A 16,004-nucleotide genomic window follows, 5' to 3' on the forward strand; every position below is an offset into this window, starting at 1 on the left:
ATTAATCTCGTTGATAAATATTGATTTGTTCCAATTGCCATCAAGTTAAATGGTACTTCGGATTAAGAAGGAGCTAATTTTATCAAGGAAATCGGCCATCGTATTTCACTTATATCGGGAGATAAACGATCTAAATCTTTCCTTATTCAACGGATCAGTGTCGCAGTTCAACGTGGGAACGTGTCAGCCATTTTTGGTACGTTACTCACAGGTAAAGAATTAAAGGAGATCTTTCTCATATAAGGAAGAAAATAACCACTTGGTTTCTGAGTACCAACGACGGAAAGATATTTTAAACAATATGCACTTAAGAATTTATCTCATAACTGTCATCGTCATTGAAAGATATATTTTCATTTTCACGTTTACTATCCCAATTTCAGTCTAATGTATATCTTTCTTTTACCATAATTTCTTGTCCTTTTAGCATTTCTTGTTATTTGGCCACAATTTCGTCTTATCTTGATAGTATTTGTTTTTCTATTAATTCTGTTAAGAGCTTATGATCATTATGAATTAGTTGATCGTATGTGTAAATTATAACAATACCATATTTTACTTAATATATATTTTATCATTGTATTACGTGAGATATGTAATTAAATTGAAAAATTACTACAATAAAAAATACATTGTTAAAAAAATTACATTAAATATGCAGTAACTTTGGCTTATGCGTCCGGAGGACTTGTTGAGTGTTTTACATCCTTAAGTTGCACTGCCCGCCCCTTTCTTCTTCAACGCTTTTCTCAGGCAAAGAGAGCGGATTGATACAAATGTTACTAGGATATAGTTCCTACAAATTTACACATTATTATTAAATATATTACCCAGTTAAACACCATTAAGAAAAATAAATGTCTATTAATTGAGTAATTAACACATAGACATTGGATAATTCATTGACTATTAATCAACTACTGATATTTGAACATATTAATACTTTGGACAACAGACTGCGTAGTTGTGAGTGAAGGAACGAGCAAATATCTTCCCAAATACGGTTCGGCGAGAGGAGCTGAGATGTCTGAAGGAAAGAGGCACCTTCTGGGTAGAAAAATTTCATGGTTTCGCTCTTCTGCGAATTTCGACTGGCTAAGCGCTAATTCCAAGAATTCCTCTTGTGAATACGAGGGTTGGTTAAAGAATACACAACTTTACTGTCACAAACTACAGCCTGACTTCCTGCTCCACTGTATCATCAGAACAAAGATAAGGTTCTCTCAGATGTTCCTTAAATTTTGGAAAAATATAAAAATTGATGAAGACAGATCTGGATTGTATACAGGATGAAATACGGAAGACAAACTGAGGCACTGAATCTTCTCAGTTGTCGTTGCACCAATGAGCGGGCGAGCATTGCCATGCTGAAAGAGAAATTCTATTTGTGGACGAATTCGTCGAATACGCTTTCAGTTAGTGTTGCAGTACTAATCAGAATTGCTGCTAGTACCCTTAGACAGTAATTCCATTTACACTATGCCATGAACGTTCCAGAAGACTGTCAATGCACATCCTTAAACTTTTTTGATGCAGGCGATACTCCGTGGAAGGTCTTATTTTCAGGGTCGAAATAGTGGTGTACCCAAGTTTCATCATCCACTTGAGATAGTAGTATTGAAGAACTTATAGCCTTGGCATTCGTGGCACTGATCGAATTGTAGTTTATGTTAGTAGTCTGCTTCCGCTGCATTTACCGCGCGTAAAACTTCTGGTGCCTTAAGTCTGCGATTATCGTCTGCACTTGTTCCTGTGGTATACCACACTTCGTTGCAAAGTCTGGCAGTGTGATATGCCGATTTCCCCGAATCAGTTCTTCGACACGATTGCGATAAATCTTATCGGTTGCAGTGCATGTCCTTCCGTGTTAACCAAGGCAAGTTATTGATTTCGTAAATATTAATCGAAGCAGAACAGATAATAAATTTCTAGGGATGTTCCAATATATCAGTATCGGTGATATCGGCCTCTTTTGGGAGTATCAGTATCAGCAAATGGACATCGATATTTACCGATACATTTTCCGAACGATTTTCAGTTTATTTAATATTAACAGTGACACTTATATTTCATCGGTTTCTTTTAGACTTAAAGTTGGTCTAAATTATCAATCGCTTTCTTCAGACGGAAGAGCATAATACAGTCGAAGCTCATCGTTGAATGAAAGGTTCACGACGAAAACTTTGGCTAGTGGCTGTTTGCTTGCGTGTTGAGAAAATTTTAAGAAGGAACGCACAGACGTACAAAGACGGAAGTCTGTGGCGAAAATAACCTTGTTGAATGCGTGAGTCATACGATTCATGAAGGGTCAATTTCAAAATTAGCTCACTATGACTTGTAACCGTGGTGAATGGATACAAGAAATGGTGACAATGCGTTCCAAAATTGCTTACCACAATTCAGGTTCAGTGATCAGGTAGGAACTCTCTTTGCGGAATCATAAGAAAACTTTTTCCAAGGCATGATAAATGTCTTCATCGCTATGGTAGCTATATAGAAAAGTAGCAGAGGTTGTACCTAAGGTTTCTAATGTTTTTATATTCATGTTTAGTTGTTTTTCATGTTTTACCAGACTGAAGAGAAAAATTATTACCGTAATTTTAGCTGAGTTGTTAGAGATACATTATTTAAGATTGAAGTAATGTCTCGTGAATGTACATAGAAAATAATAAACAAGAGAATTGACTAAGAGTTTTCGAAAAATGTGATAACAATTGAGGCTCTCAGTTTTGTTTGAATCCATGTCCCTTGAACGGATGAGAAAATAAGAAAACAACGTGCAAAGGTAATATATTATTTTATTTATTGTATTATTTTACTGTTAATGTGACGCTTCTGCTTTATTTAATTACATTATTTTATTATTTTTAAATAATAAATAGATATCTATCAGGGCTTGGGGAAGAATAATTACTTTAGTAATGGAAGAACAATCAACAGACTTTCCCTGTGAGACTGATGGAAGTGAAGAAACCATTGATGAACCTATTGTGCCTAGTGGTCCACAGGATATACAAAAGCACCTAGAAAACTTTAGCCGAAAGAAAAGAACTTCTAAGTGGTATAAAACACTTGATGAGAAACTGGTACCATATGTTACGTCGGTTTGTTCATGTCATCAACATTCCCATTGGCGTGTTCGTGTTGAATTAGTAGCCGTTGCCTCTTTAATATTGTCTCGTTGCTCAAGGTAATAGTTCTTTATTTTTATTTTTTTCTTATTTGTATTTTAAAGTAAAAAAAAAAAAAAGTATGGAAAATTATAAATTTCTGTTCCTTAGAGAAATACTTCAAATTTTAGCGAGAATGAAGAACCTTCACCTACAATTTCATGAAGTCAGCTTATTTGGTTTATTAAGGATATAAAGAAGGTACTCGCGTTTGCTCCTACAAATTCGTGTAGATCCTTCAAAAAATTATATTAACTTCGAATTTTCACTGACAATAGTCAAGTATCTACGAAATTTCATGCTCATGCCAGAACATTTCTAATGGCATGACGAGTAACACATTCACTATGCTGAGAAAAACAAATTCGAGATGCCAAACAACGAAGAATCGACATCGTGCCTTTGAAAACACCTGAAAGACTCAAAGCATAACATAGCTAAAGAGATACTTATTTTAAAAAAAAAAAAAAAAAATCGTAGGACAAGCATACATGACTTTTTTCAGTCAAAGGAGGGAACCAAAAATAAAATTAGACATTAGCTTTCTGAACAGAAGTTGAAATAACATCTTTGATACCTTCACTAGCCACTAAAGATGAAGAAAAATGTAAGATGTGTGGTTTGTAAGATGTGTGGTTTGTAGAACAACGAGAAGTTTCTATAAATGTGAACATTTAATTTCCGTACTCCTTATCCCTAAAAAATACTGTTCCTTACTTAAGTCTTGAAAATGCTGGCAGTTATCAGCGAAAATTCGATGTTAAATATAATTTTTGAACGATCTACAAAAACTTGGAGGACCAGAAGTGAGTACCTTTGAGTTTATTGATAAAATTCGCCCATCAAGCGGTTCACATTACAGTAGACATAATACTCGTTTGTTAAAATAAGATCTGTCAAAACAAACTAACATTCTTCATAAAGCCATCAGTACAAATTGTTGAAATAGTTGGTGAAGAGTCTTGATTGTCATTGCTATCGTAAATATATTTACCACTTTCTTCTTGACTTTGATTCGTATGTTCTAATGTGTCATTATTTGATTTAAAAAAGTAAAGTAAGAAAATATTAACATGGAAATTTGCATTTGATCACCATAATATTTTTATCTGTACAGACACCATCAATGGCATATTTACTATATTTTAGAAAACAAAATAACAGTATAACAAATCAAGTAAACATGTAAGAAAAGAAAAAGATGATAACAGATAACTAACAAAGTTCAAATTAACCGATTTTTTTTAATACGAAGTCCCGGGTTCGAGTCTCTGTCCAGTCAGTCATTTTTTCACTCTTTGTGCGTTAAAGAATTCACATCTACAGAGAATCTGGTGTGTTAAAAAATTTGTTTCCCCTTTCATTAATATCTATATGAAATTCCAACCGTGATAGATGTTCAGTATATGGACACAGGGATTATCCAAGCACAGCAGTGGTCTGTGGTACAACCCACGTGGTCCGAGTAGAGAGCACCGACCTCAAGAATGCGAGATTGAGTAGCTGTTCTGTGAAGTGGACTGGGTGGCATAGTGGTTAACGCATCAGCACGATATGCAGTAGATCCCGGGTTCGAATCCCGCTCCAGTCAGTCACTTTTTCACTCTTTGTCCGTTACAAATTTATGTAATTTGATTAAGTTTGGATACAAGTCATTGATGCATACGTAAAAATTTTTGCTATAATAATAATAATAATAATAATAATAATAATAATAGAAGGTAAAATGAGATTCAATAAAAATATTCATGAAAGGATTTTATTCATAATACATTTAACTTCGTTGATTTGTGTCAAAGTTGGAAATCAACTCAACTAATTAAGATCCGTTACTAAGTATTGCTGAGATCAAATAAGATGGATTATTCTTGATTCACTTTTAAAGTTTAAAATTTTAATATATACTGTAAGTACTTTATTATTATTATAGTTTTAAATTTAAAATGTATAATATATAATTTATAATGAGTTAAAGTTTCGTGGTTGGAATCATTGTCGAAGAAAATGCAAGCGCACCTAATGGGTATACTTCTTTATAATTTTCGTGTAGTTTAACGTAAATAAAATATAAATTTTCGTTTGAAAAAAAGAAGAAAAAATACAATATTGTTAAATATATACCTCAAATTAAATTATGATATAATTAAATGTTAATTAAGATGTGATGCACCCAATTTAAGCTAATGAGTTCCTAAATCTATTAGTATCTCAAAGCTTTTTCTCTTTCAGAAATATGCCTGAATGTTCCTCGCATCTTGTAGATGCCCTTTTAATTCTTTCAGCGGATGAGATTGAAGAAATTTCAAGCAAAAGTAAAGAAGCTTTGGTAGAATTTGCTAAAAGTTGTCAAGACTACAATGCAAAATCTCTTGTTGAAGTGTTGGAGGAGAACTTCTATGGTCTCATCACTAGACTTCCTCGAGTCCTTCGTAGCACAGGTACATAATTTGTTTATATCTTTTTAACACCTGCAAATTTAATTGGCAATTTATTTTATGTCATGATTCACCAAGCATTACTAATAGCTCTCAGTACCTCAGTATGCACACAACGTGAAAGCAGTACACGTCCGAATATACTTTTATCGTTGTATAGGTACTTACTTTGAAAATAAGTAATTAGGTATTGAGCAAAATTACTATCATTCTTATTATAGTTGCATATTAACTTGTCAAATTTTATATTACCCTAATATCGATTATTCTTAACTTCATTATAAAGCTTTATGTATGACACCAATTATTAAATATCCACAGTTTTGCTATAAATGTGCTTATAATTTCTTGTGGAAACATCGTTTTGTAGAAACTCTGTATAACAAATAAAGTTAGTACCATATTTGACACTTGATAGCCATCTTTATTAAAGTTTTTTTCTTTCTTCCTTCCTTTTTTATCACTTTGTTTTGGACATCTTTCTTTCTGTGCCTGTTACTTATTTCTGTTATTGTTGTATATTTGGTATTTTATGTGATTTATTGTATTACTGCCCTCCCATTTTTTTATTTTTTTTTTCCACATATGCAATTCTTTGTAATAACAATATGATTAGTGTAGTCACCACTAAAAATGGGTATGCATATCTGAACCAGTAGTATTCAAAGAACTATAGTTTCTTCACGAAAGAAAACTAAATTAAAATTAGTCACTTTGTTACGACTATTGACAAAAGAGTGTGTAAGGTATACGAATGTATTATTTTTATAATAATAACACAAGGTAACGGCGTTAAGAAAGTAAGCAAACGAAATTAAATTTAAGGCAAGTAAGAGGAATAAATTAGGAAACTGGTTAAAACAAGGCTTGATTACATAGTTGAGATATTGAAACGAAAACAAGTAAGCGAAGACTAAATTCAAAATTTTTTTGTTTCTTTTGTCCTTTCTTCAGCCGTAGTTACATTTCCCTATTACCTAGGTGCATTTTCTTTGTTTTTATATCAAATAGGACAAAAGAACGGTTATAAGTTGCTTACCTCACAAAAATGGTTTAATCCAACACGTAAATCGATATAAGTTCCTAAAAAATCTATTCCCAAAGAAACAAAAACTTATGACGTTATCGTTATACGCTCTTTGTGCAACCGTCCTAATTACAGCCCAATTTCCTGGAACCAGCGCTTAGCAAGACGTATTTCTCAGAAGAGCAGAACTGTGAATTTTTTCTCCTGAAGAGTGCCTCTGTGTATGTAACGCCCACAAACCTTTTTGTATAGCCAGATTTGACATGGAATTAAGTGCTGTGTGGCATTTCCCCCACCCCTGCACAAGCTAAAGTGCGAAGTGACGAACTATATTCCGTAATTTACATTTTTCTTAGTTGATTATTATTGTTCAATTTAGTGCTTGTGCAATTATACTTGTTATGCCGTCAATAACGTAAAGGCCCCTGTATTACTTTCTAAAACAGGAGTAGTTTCCTAAAAACTAAATGTTTTACAGGAAATATTTCTTGTTAAAAGGTTTTATACCTAAGAACCCATTGTCTGTGAAGAGAACAACGCTCGCTTGGCGCGAGCAGAGTGAGGTTTTCTATTCTGAGAGGTAACACCTTGATACCCCGCCTCTTCTCACTCAAAAACTAAATTGAAAAGTACTTCAACGAATGTAAAGTAATGCCCTACAAAGGGATTTTCACTACTAAAATTCCACAGAAGTCACAATTATCTATGAAACTAAGTGTAAGAACAAGATGTGTTAATCTTCATCAATCACAATGGATGGTGGAACAAAAATGTGTGAGGAGTGAAACAATTTGAATAATCAGTGCACAAGCCTCCTACTACCAGTGAATAAGTGGAACTTGTATTTTTCCTACCGTGTAATGTTCGTACTCCGTGTATAATTACCGGTACCGCTAGCGTCGCGTGTTAAGGGCCGAAAATAAAAAATATTTCTAATATCTTTTTTTATATACTAAAGTGCACTACTGAATGTACGTATGTGAAAATTTAAAGAAGGTTACATATGCAATAAAATTATCAAAAGTGGATACCATATTAATTTTCATTTACAATAATATAGTGAATAATATGTTCCTGTTGGTGTTAATAATATACAGTGTTCGAAGTGGAGAAAAATCAGAGGCGATATGTTTTATTACATTTTGACTAGACATACCGTTTATCTAAACGTTGAAATACAATGAGGGTATGTTGCCTCATTTCTGTTTACACAATGACTCAAAACCATGAAAGAGTTTCTCCGTAATTACGGGGAGGCATGGAGAGCCTTTGCCCTTCCCCAACTTTGAGAAAAATAAAAAATATCATCTTTAGTTGTCTTATAGAGAATCCATCTATTAAAATGCTACAATAGCAATTAAAATCGATGAGCTCCAACCTATAACTTTGGCTTTCAAATCTTTCATTTACGGTTATGTGTGATTTCACGTTTAACAGAGACAAACATAACATTTTGAGTATGTGTACTTTAAATAAATTAGTTAAATACATCATTTTCATAGTTTATGTTTTAAAATTATTGTTAAAAGCCTTTGTATTTTAATAAGCATTCTCTAAAATCAATGCAGGTGAATTGTGCTGCCATCTTCCGAGTTCTTTTAAACTATATGTTGTGGACGTTTATATGTTTGTGGTCAATCCTTTCGACAATGAGATCTCGGAAACTACATGCTCTAGAAAGATGACGTTTCCACTGATCGATTGCAAATTTTATGTGGATTGTCCTAATTGAATATTTAAAAAACATGGCCACTATTTCTTTATTACACTTTTACGGGTACATTGGAAGTATTGAAATTAAAAAAAAAAAAAAAACTAAAGCATTACATCCTACGCATTATACATTCCAACACCACATTGTTGTATATGGGGGCTGTATATGTCTCAGGCGTTTGTTTCATGGCCAAATAATAATGAAAAAGGAAGGATAACCATTTCTCCAGTCTAAGATGAACCTTTATTTTTGGAGAATGAACACCATATATAACTGACATTATAATCAATTATGTATGTAATGTATTTGCTTATTACATACTGCATGCAAGAAGAAAGAAAACACTGGTCATATATGAATTAGAAACTCCAACCGGAAGTTGGCTCAAATCTTGCAAACGGTGCGAGATATTGATACGCCTTGCCGATTTTTTTTTAAAATCAAGACTTTTTTCACTTGTGTCTGTAAAGGGACATGTACAGATTTTGTGAGGAATGAGAAGGAGATTTATATTCATATGCGAATGATGCGCTGTGTAGAGAGCGGAGGTTCAGCTACTTATATATGAAAAGATCAAAACCGAGTTTTTAGGTAAAAATTTTAAACAATTTCCAACTAAGAACTCGCAGACCCTGACTCGATTGATGGGTATTCCAGACCCACAGAAGGTTCACCTCCACAGCAGACAACCCCTAAAACCACCCATGCTCAAAACATGGCAATTATATGCAGTAAGGCAAGAAGATACACACATACATAAGAAAGAAACAAATTGACTATGACACAACAAAATATAAAGTGCTTAGTATAAAACGATAAGCAAAACAACATTTTTTTTTTTTTTTTTTTTTTTGATTGCATAAACTATTTTTTCTTGTAAATATCGAATGCAGTTATGTATTTCTTTATCACTGTAGACACAAAAGGAATCCCAGCCAACTCATAACAATATTTTCCGATTTCAGTTTAAACGAGTCGCATCTTCAATACACTGCCTTTTGGTTGAATTTTCCTCATGACTCATTCCTTTCTGTTATGTGGACCTTATCTGCAACCAATACAACCAACACGAGGATTTAGGATTTACATTTCTGAGCTTTCGGCATCTACGGCCATTTAGCACGTCACGTATGAGGGATGACATCCCTCGGCGAGCACACTATCCGGTGAAAGGGAAGGAAGAAAGGATTGGGAAAGGAAAGAAGCGGCGTGGGACCTATAAGTTACGCACCATCCTGGTGTGAATGAGGAAAACCCAGAAAAACTTCATTCAGGGTTTCTGGCTTTTACACTTTTTCGACCGAGTACCCTCACCAGGAACAACCAACACGAGTTCCTGCATAGAAGCAAGGAGTGAACTTCCTATAGACACCTCATTTTAAAAACAAGGTCATAGGAAAAGGTGACAAAAATGTCCATGTTGCTAACTTAAAATCTTTGACGTGCAAAGCTATACGTCAATTATTGTGTATAGAAATGGATTTATTAAAGGTATATTAGCATCCACTTCCCAGTGACTGTATGTCTTGATCACCGAAAAACCAGAGGCGGTATGCCTAATCACTGAAAAATTAGAGGCGGTATGGCATACCACCGCATACCGTCTCACTTCGACCACTGATAATATATCTTTAAGGTAATGTAACAGATATTTACATATACTTATTTTTAGGCTAAGAACATGTTTTGTTTTCAGAGCAGTTCAAGCAATCATTGGCAACTTATTTCCTGAATTTATCGTATAAGTTAATTTGATGCGAGTCCCTCATTTCTGCTTCTTAAGGTTATATGAGAAACTGGATATTGGGAAGCTCGAGTCTGTATGAGACGAATTTGCCTAAAGAGAAGGCTCAGATTAACTTTACGGTATACGTACCGAACCCAGCACAGTCATAAACTTCGATAGGAATTCCATATTGACCACAAAAATTCTACAAAAAAAAAATCGGGGGGCGCGGTGGCTCAGTGGTAGAGCGTTCACCTCTGGTGCTTGGGGTCTCGGGTTCGATCCCAGCCCTCGCCAAGTGAACTTTGTGGTGGACAAACACCGTGCTCGTGGGTTTTCTCGGGGTTCTCCCGTTTCCTCCCACTTTCTTCATTCCACCATTTCACTCATCTCTCATCATCACCGTCTCCTTTAGCCTAACCGGCATAACCATGGGACGTAAAACTTAAAGATTTCATTTCATTTTTTTTCTACAAAAAAATCAACGTATTCTTGCAAAGCATAATATATCTGCTTCCAATATTCCCCCAAAAGTTTAGAAAATTATCTCACCGGCTTTAGAAGTTGTTTTATTGATCCATTAAATAAATAAGTTAGATAGTTATCGTGTTCAGTGTGAATGTGATTCTTCGTATATAGGTCAAACCAAGCGGAATATTAACACCCAAATTAAAGAACACATCAGACAATCAAGAAGGTCAGTCAGAATATGTTGGGATTGTCATTTCACCTAAAGCAAGATACACATAATAAAAACAGGTTAAGGTAATAGGGTCAGGGAAAACAAACAAACAAAAAAGAGATTAAAGAATAATTTTTATTCATAAATATAAACCGGCTTTAAATCTGGATTCTGGCACAACGTTCTTTCAAATTCAGCTCTTTCTTCCGAGGCCGCGTGGCTCAGTGGTAGAATTCCCTCTGGTGCCTGGAGTCTTTGATTCTACCCCAGTTCGCGCTAAGTGAACCTTGTGGTCGACGAACACCGTGTGCGTGTGTTTTCTTGGGGTTCTTCCGTTTCTTCTTACTTTCTTCATTCCACCATTTCATTCAGTTCTCATCATCACAGTCTCCTTTAGCATAGCCGGCATAAACGTGGGACGTAAAACTTAAAGATTTTTCTTCTTTCTTTCTTACATTGTGTTCTGCTTGTTTCTTTTAGTAGTTATTTTTACGTTACACTCATTTGGCGGTATGTATTCTACTACTCCTGTTACCCTACCGTATTTCCCTTATCCATTTGTATCCCTGTTACCTTACTACTGAAGACGGAACTAGTGTGTTTTTCCGATACGTCTGAAGAATATTTAATTTCCCCACTGGAGGATATATTGCTAGGTAACCCATTTTTCCTTAATATCCTTATTCAGGTTTAATTTTAGATTCTTGATCCTGGTGAAGGGTGATTCATATACTTTTATTTCTGTAAGCGAAGAAGTTTAGTACAAAATAATGGTTTGTTTTATGAAATGCTTAGAAACACTTAAATATTCTAGTCTTAATGTTTCTCTTCGTCGTACTTTGTAGGTTTGGTCACAATTACTTTACATAACATCGTAAAAGCCAGAATTTACTTTTGCGTCTATGTTTTAACTTTTGTACCCTATTAAATACATTTTTCCATATTTTTTTTCGTGATTTAAAAGCTGCCCTAAAACCATATTTTTGGGGAATTTTCTGAATTGTGTATGTAAGAAAGTCGTGGTCAAAACGAGAGGTTCTTTATTATTATTATTTTGTTGTTTTTTTTTTTCTCTCTTGTCTTGTGAATGTTTAGAGAGCTCTTGGTTTCCATTTATCCAAGAGTTGTTTATTGTAACTATTTTGAAGACCTATTTTGTAAACCCTGAAAAAAAAATTAATCCAAATATTTGACTCGATATTTGTGGAATGCACATAATAATAATAATAATAATAATAATAATAATAATAATAATAATAATATATGGGCCATAGTCTGATTCGGTTTTCTGTAGATATCGGTGTTAAAATTGTTGTTCTGTCTACTAATAGTTATATCCAAAAAATTAATTTTAGTGTTTTTCAAATTTCATGGTAAAATTGATTTTAGAGTAAATGTTGTGAAACTCTGTCAGTAGATTTTGTAGACCTTTGTTCTCTTTGTCCTCTTTGTAGACCAGGAGAGGATCATCTGCGTATCTATAGTAATTTACGTATCTGAATTTTTCTTGTTTACTTTCGTGAATATATATTGTAAGTTAATATTTTATAAATAATTTCAAAATTTTAAAAGTTAGTTCAACAAACTTATAGAAACCTTGATAAAACACCAACGTAGGCACTATCATGAATAAGGAAAACATAAGGCAAAATTGTAGTTCTTACTTTTAGCATGCAGCCACCTTTTCCTCAATTGAACCTCGTAGTGAACATTTTCTTCACAGGCAAAATAGTGAATAGTTGAATTTGCAAAATAGTGATTGTTTCGTTCAAACAAGTGGTAAGAACCTTTCTCAATAAAAAGATATGCAAAACCATAAAAAACAAAAATCAGATTATATCACATAGGCTCTATTTTTAGCACGTTGTCTGCCGACGCGTATAAGGATGAATTGCATGAGCGGGGCACAAATATTTTAGAGTGTTTGTTTATGTTAAGATTAATAAAGAAATACATGTTTAGTTCGAAAACCAATCTGAACTGACTGATTACATGCCAATGGCAGTCAACGTGTTAAAGTTATCGTTCGCTGTCATCATATGATATTCTGTAGATATACTAGATCCTTATTTAGATTTTTATTATCGTTTCAAGTTACACTGTTAGTAAGTATATGTATGTTAATAGATATGTAACCGAATAGTTTTACAAGAGCGGTTGAAAATTTTAAATGAAAGAAATAAATTTAGCGGAGCTGGCAACATGAAATGCTTTTTCACTCCTTGAATAGATTGAATTCTTTTTGTTGAATAAAGTATTTAAAATTAACGCACAAAGAGTGAGAAAGTGAATGACTGGACCGAGACTCGAACCCGGGATCTTCAGCATACCGTGTCAATGCATTAACCACTACGCTACCCAGTCCGCTCCCCACCACAACAGCCACACACTCTTTTATTCCTGAAGTCTGTGCTCTCCACTCAGACCACATGGCTTATACCATAGCTTAACTGCTGCGCTTAGACAATCCTGTCCCGTATATTGAGAACACCTTTTGACAATTGTAATTTCATATACAGGCAGGGGCGGATCCAGGACCGACTTCTGGAGGGGGGGCGGTAGGTTGTCATACTGCTACTTTTAAGGGCTCCAAACTTTAGGATGGGTTTTATTTATATATATAAAATAAGAAATTTTCCTCTTTTGGAGGGGGGGCAATAGTCCCGATCTCCCCCCCCCCCGGATCCGCCCCTGTATATAGGGTGTTTCAAAACAACACCGACAACGTTTGGGAGGTGATTCCTGTCACTAAGATAAGACAAAAAGTATAGACCAAAGTGGGTGCACAAATGCTTCCTTTCAGAGTTATAGGCTACCGAAATCATGAAAAGAAATGAACTCTAAAGGTCCATAGCTCCAAACCTATGGGACCTACCATAGTCGGGTCAAGACTTCACTTAGGAACTAAGTTAATATGTGCCTTATCCAAAAATCATATTTCAGAATTTTAAGGTACTCACGCAACAATTTTTATAGAGGAAGGTTTGGCTACGGGCATATAATTTGAAGTACTCCCCGACTACGTCTATAAAAATTGTTGTGGAATACCGCAGGATTCTAAAACATGGATATTTGAATAGGGCACATACTAGTTTCTAAGTGAAGTTTTGACCCGACTACGGTAGGTCCCATTGTTTCGGAGCTGTTGACCTTTAAAATTAATTTTTTCATGTTTTTGGCAGCCTATAACTCCGAAAGAAAGCATTTGTGCATCCAGGTTCGTCTATACTTTTTATCTTGATGTCAGGAATCAAACGTTGTCGGTGTTGTTTTTAAACACCCTGTATTTTAATGTAAGGAGAAAATATCCGAATTTTTACATAGCAGATCCTCTGTGGGCGCGAGTTCAATATTCAATAACACACATTCTGTTTCGCTAAATTAATTGCTATCAACAATTTGGTCTTTAGCCACCGTAGTTTTTTCTTTTTCTTGTGTGTGTGTGTGTGTGAGTGTGAGTGTGAGTGTGAGTGAGTGAGTTAGAGATAACTGACAGAAACACAAAATTTGTTTATTTTTACTCACTTGAATGAGATATCCCTGTCAATAGTTGAAGAAAATTTCAGTTCAAAAGAGAGAGAAAAAGAGAAAAAAAATACTTTTCTTTTCTGTACGTGACAGTTTGCTTTGCTTTACAGACCAGAAAACACAGAAAGGAGGCCTGAATCTTCTGTGTGGGTATTTGAATGTTCTGGGACCCAAAGTAGAAGGTTTGCTAAATTCTTCAGCACATTTACAGCGACTGGTTATGTCACTTATTCATATATTAGAATTTGATCCATCTGGAATCACACTACTAGAAGGTTGTACTACTAAAGGTGAGCTTACTCAATCTTTTTCATATTTAGTGGTGCCATTGGTTAATGATAATGATCATCCTTTGTCTCCTGATAATCATCCTTGTCTTAATTTGATGTAGTATATTATTGCAATTCTGTGTCATATATTTCAACTTCTGGACCTTTCAGTTAATAATTCTTGTGGGTGATGCAGTGTTAATATGTGGTACTGGTAAGGTAAGTATTTAATTTTGCAGCTACTTGTTTTTCTACGAATTGAAATACCATCCATTTACGTTTCTTTTTGAGTATATGTTATTGCAACATAACTCTAGCAAGTTTAAACCATGTAAAAAAGCCTTCTAGATGTCAAAAAATGCGTGGGCGAACGTAGTATTAGTGATGATAACCCAGAATATAATTTATTGAGTGTGCTTCGAAACTTCGTTTCCAGAATGGCAGCAGTATACATTGGCTTTTAATTGTTCTACATTATGATTCATTTGTAATACGATAAAGATCAGTAATTTATATCAGGTTTACCATGTGAAGAATCCCAATCCCATCTTTCAACAGGCTTTTTCAGCGTTTGTTTAATTTACGTCACTTACACACTTGACTTTGTATATTCGCGTTCTTTTCTACATTTAATTAGATTTACACCTTTTGTCTCAGGAATATAATTGTTCGATAAATTGTTTGATGCAAGACTTAAAATAGCTTACATCTGTATCAATATCTGTGAGGATAATAGTGTTTCATGTTTTGAAAATACGAAGGTCAGTCAGTGTATTTTGCCCTCGTATAGAAATATTGTGGCAAATAATCCAATGTATCATGAAACTAATTATGAACTTTTATGGTTCTAGGTTTAAAACCATTGAAAATATGGTGTCTGGAAGTAGTGAAAATGTCGGAAATGTTGAAAGTAGAATATCGAGCAAACGTATAAAGTTCCTACATGTGCAGGAGATGAAAGTCAATAAGATCTATGAAGAGATGAAAACTTCATGGTGACATGTGCTTATCCTTAAGCACTATTAAAACATGGAAAGGCAGCTTTAAAAAAAAAAAAAAAAAAAAAAAAAAAAAAGTGGTCACTTGAATTTGGAGGACGAACCGAGAGATGGCAGACCTCTTTCAGCGATCTCTAAAATTGCAAGGGTGTTATTGTTACTGATTACTCAACCCATAGGCGTAGTGTGACTGCACAAACTTTGTGATACTCTATAGGCAGAGCGCTATGGGATGCTCACCAACGACGGCTCTTAGTGGGCAATGCTCCCGCCCACAAAGCCCAAGAATCCATGAATCTTGTGCAAATCCTCTGCTTCCAACTACTTCTCTGTCTGCCATATTTTAATAACCGTTCACCATCACACTTCTTGTTTCTCAAAATGAAGCAGTTGCTGAAAGGAGGGCGTTCTTCTTCAGATGTGGAAGCCATTTCCGAAGTTAAGTACTGATTTTC

At 34.5% G+C, this 16,004-nt stretch overlaps 1 protein-coding gene across 2 annotated transcripts in view; it reads left to right on the top strand.

The window, feature by feature from the left end:
- The window catches only part of Tti1 (Telo2 interacting protein 1), a 116,385-nt gene that overhangs the window by 56,633 nt on the left and 43,748 nt on the right, over positions 1-16,004 (top strand). For both annotated transcript variants that reach the window (XM_081759617.1, XM_081759615.1), the window contains 3 exons: positions 2,883-3,190; positions 5,400-5,608; positions 14,393-14,572. In XM_081759617.1, the coding sequence (XP_081615743.1) occupies positions 2,883-3,190; positions 5,400-5,608; positions 14,393-14,572 (697 nt within the window). The remainder of the gene's footprint in view (positions 1-2,882; positions 3,191-5,399; positions 5,609-14,392; positions 14,573-16,004) is intronic.

The sequence above is a fragment of the Thermobia domestica genome, chromosome 5 (assembly GCF_964235325.1).
Source record: "Thermobia domestica chromosome 5, izTheDome1.hap1.1, whole genome shotgun sequence".
Taxonomy (NCBI): Eukaryota; Metazoa; Arthropoda; class Insecta; order Zygentoma; family Lepismatidae; genus Thermobia; species Thermobia domestica.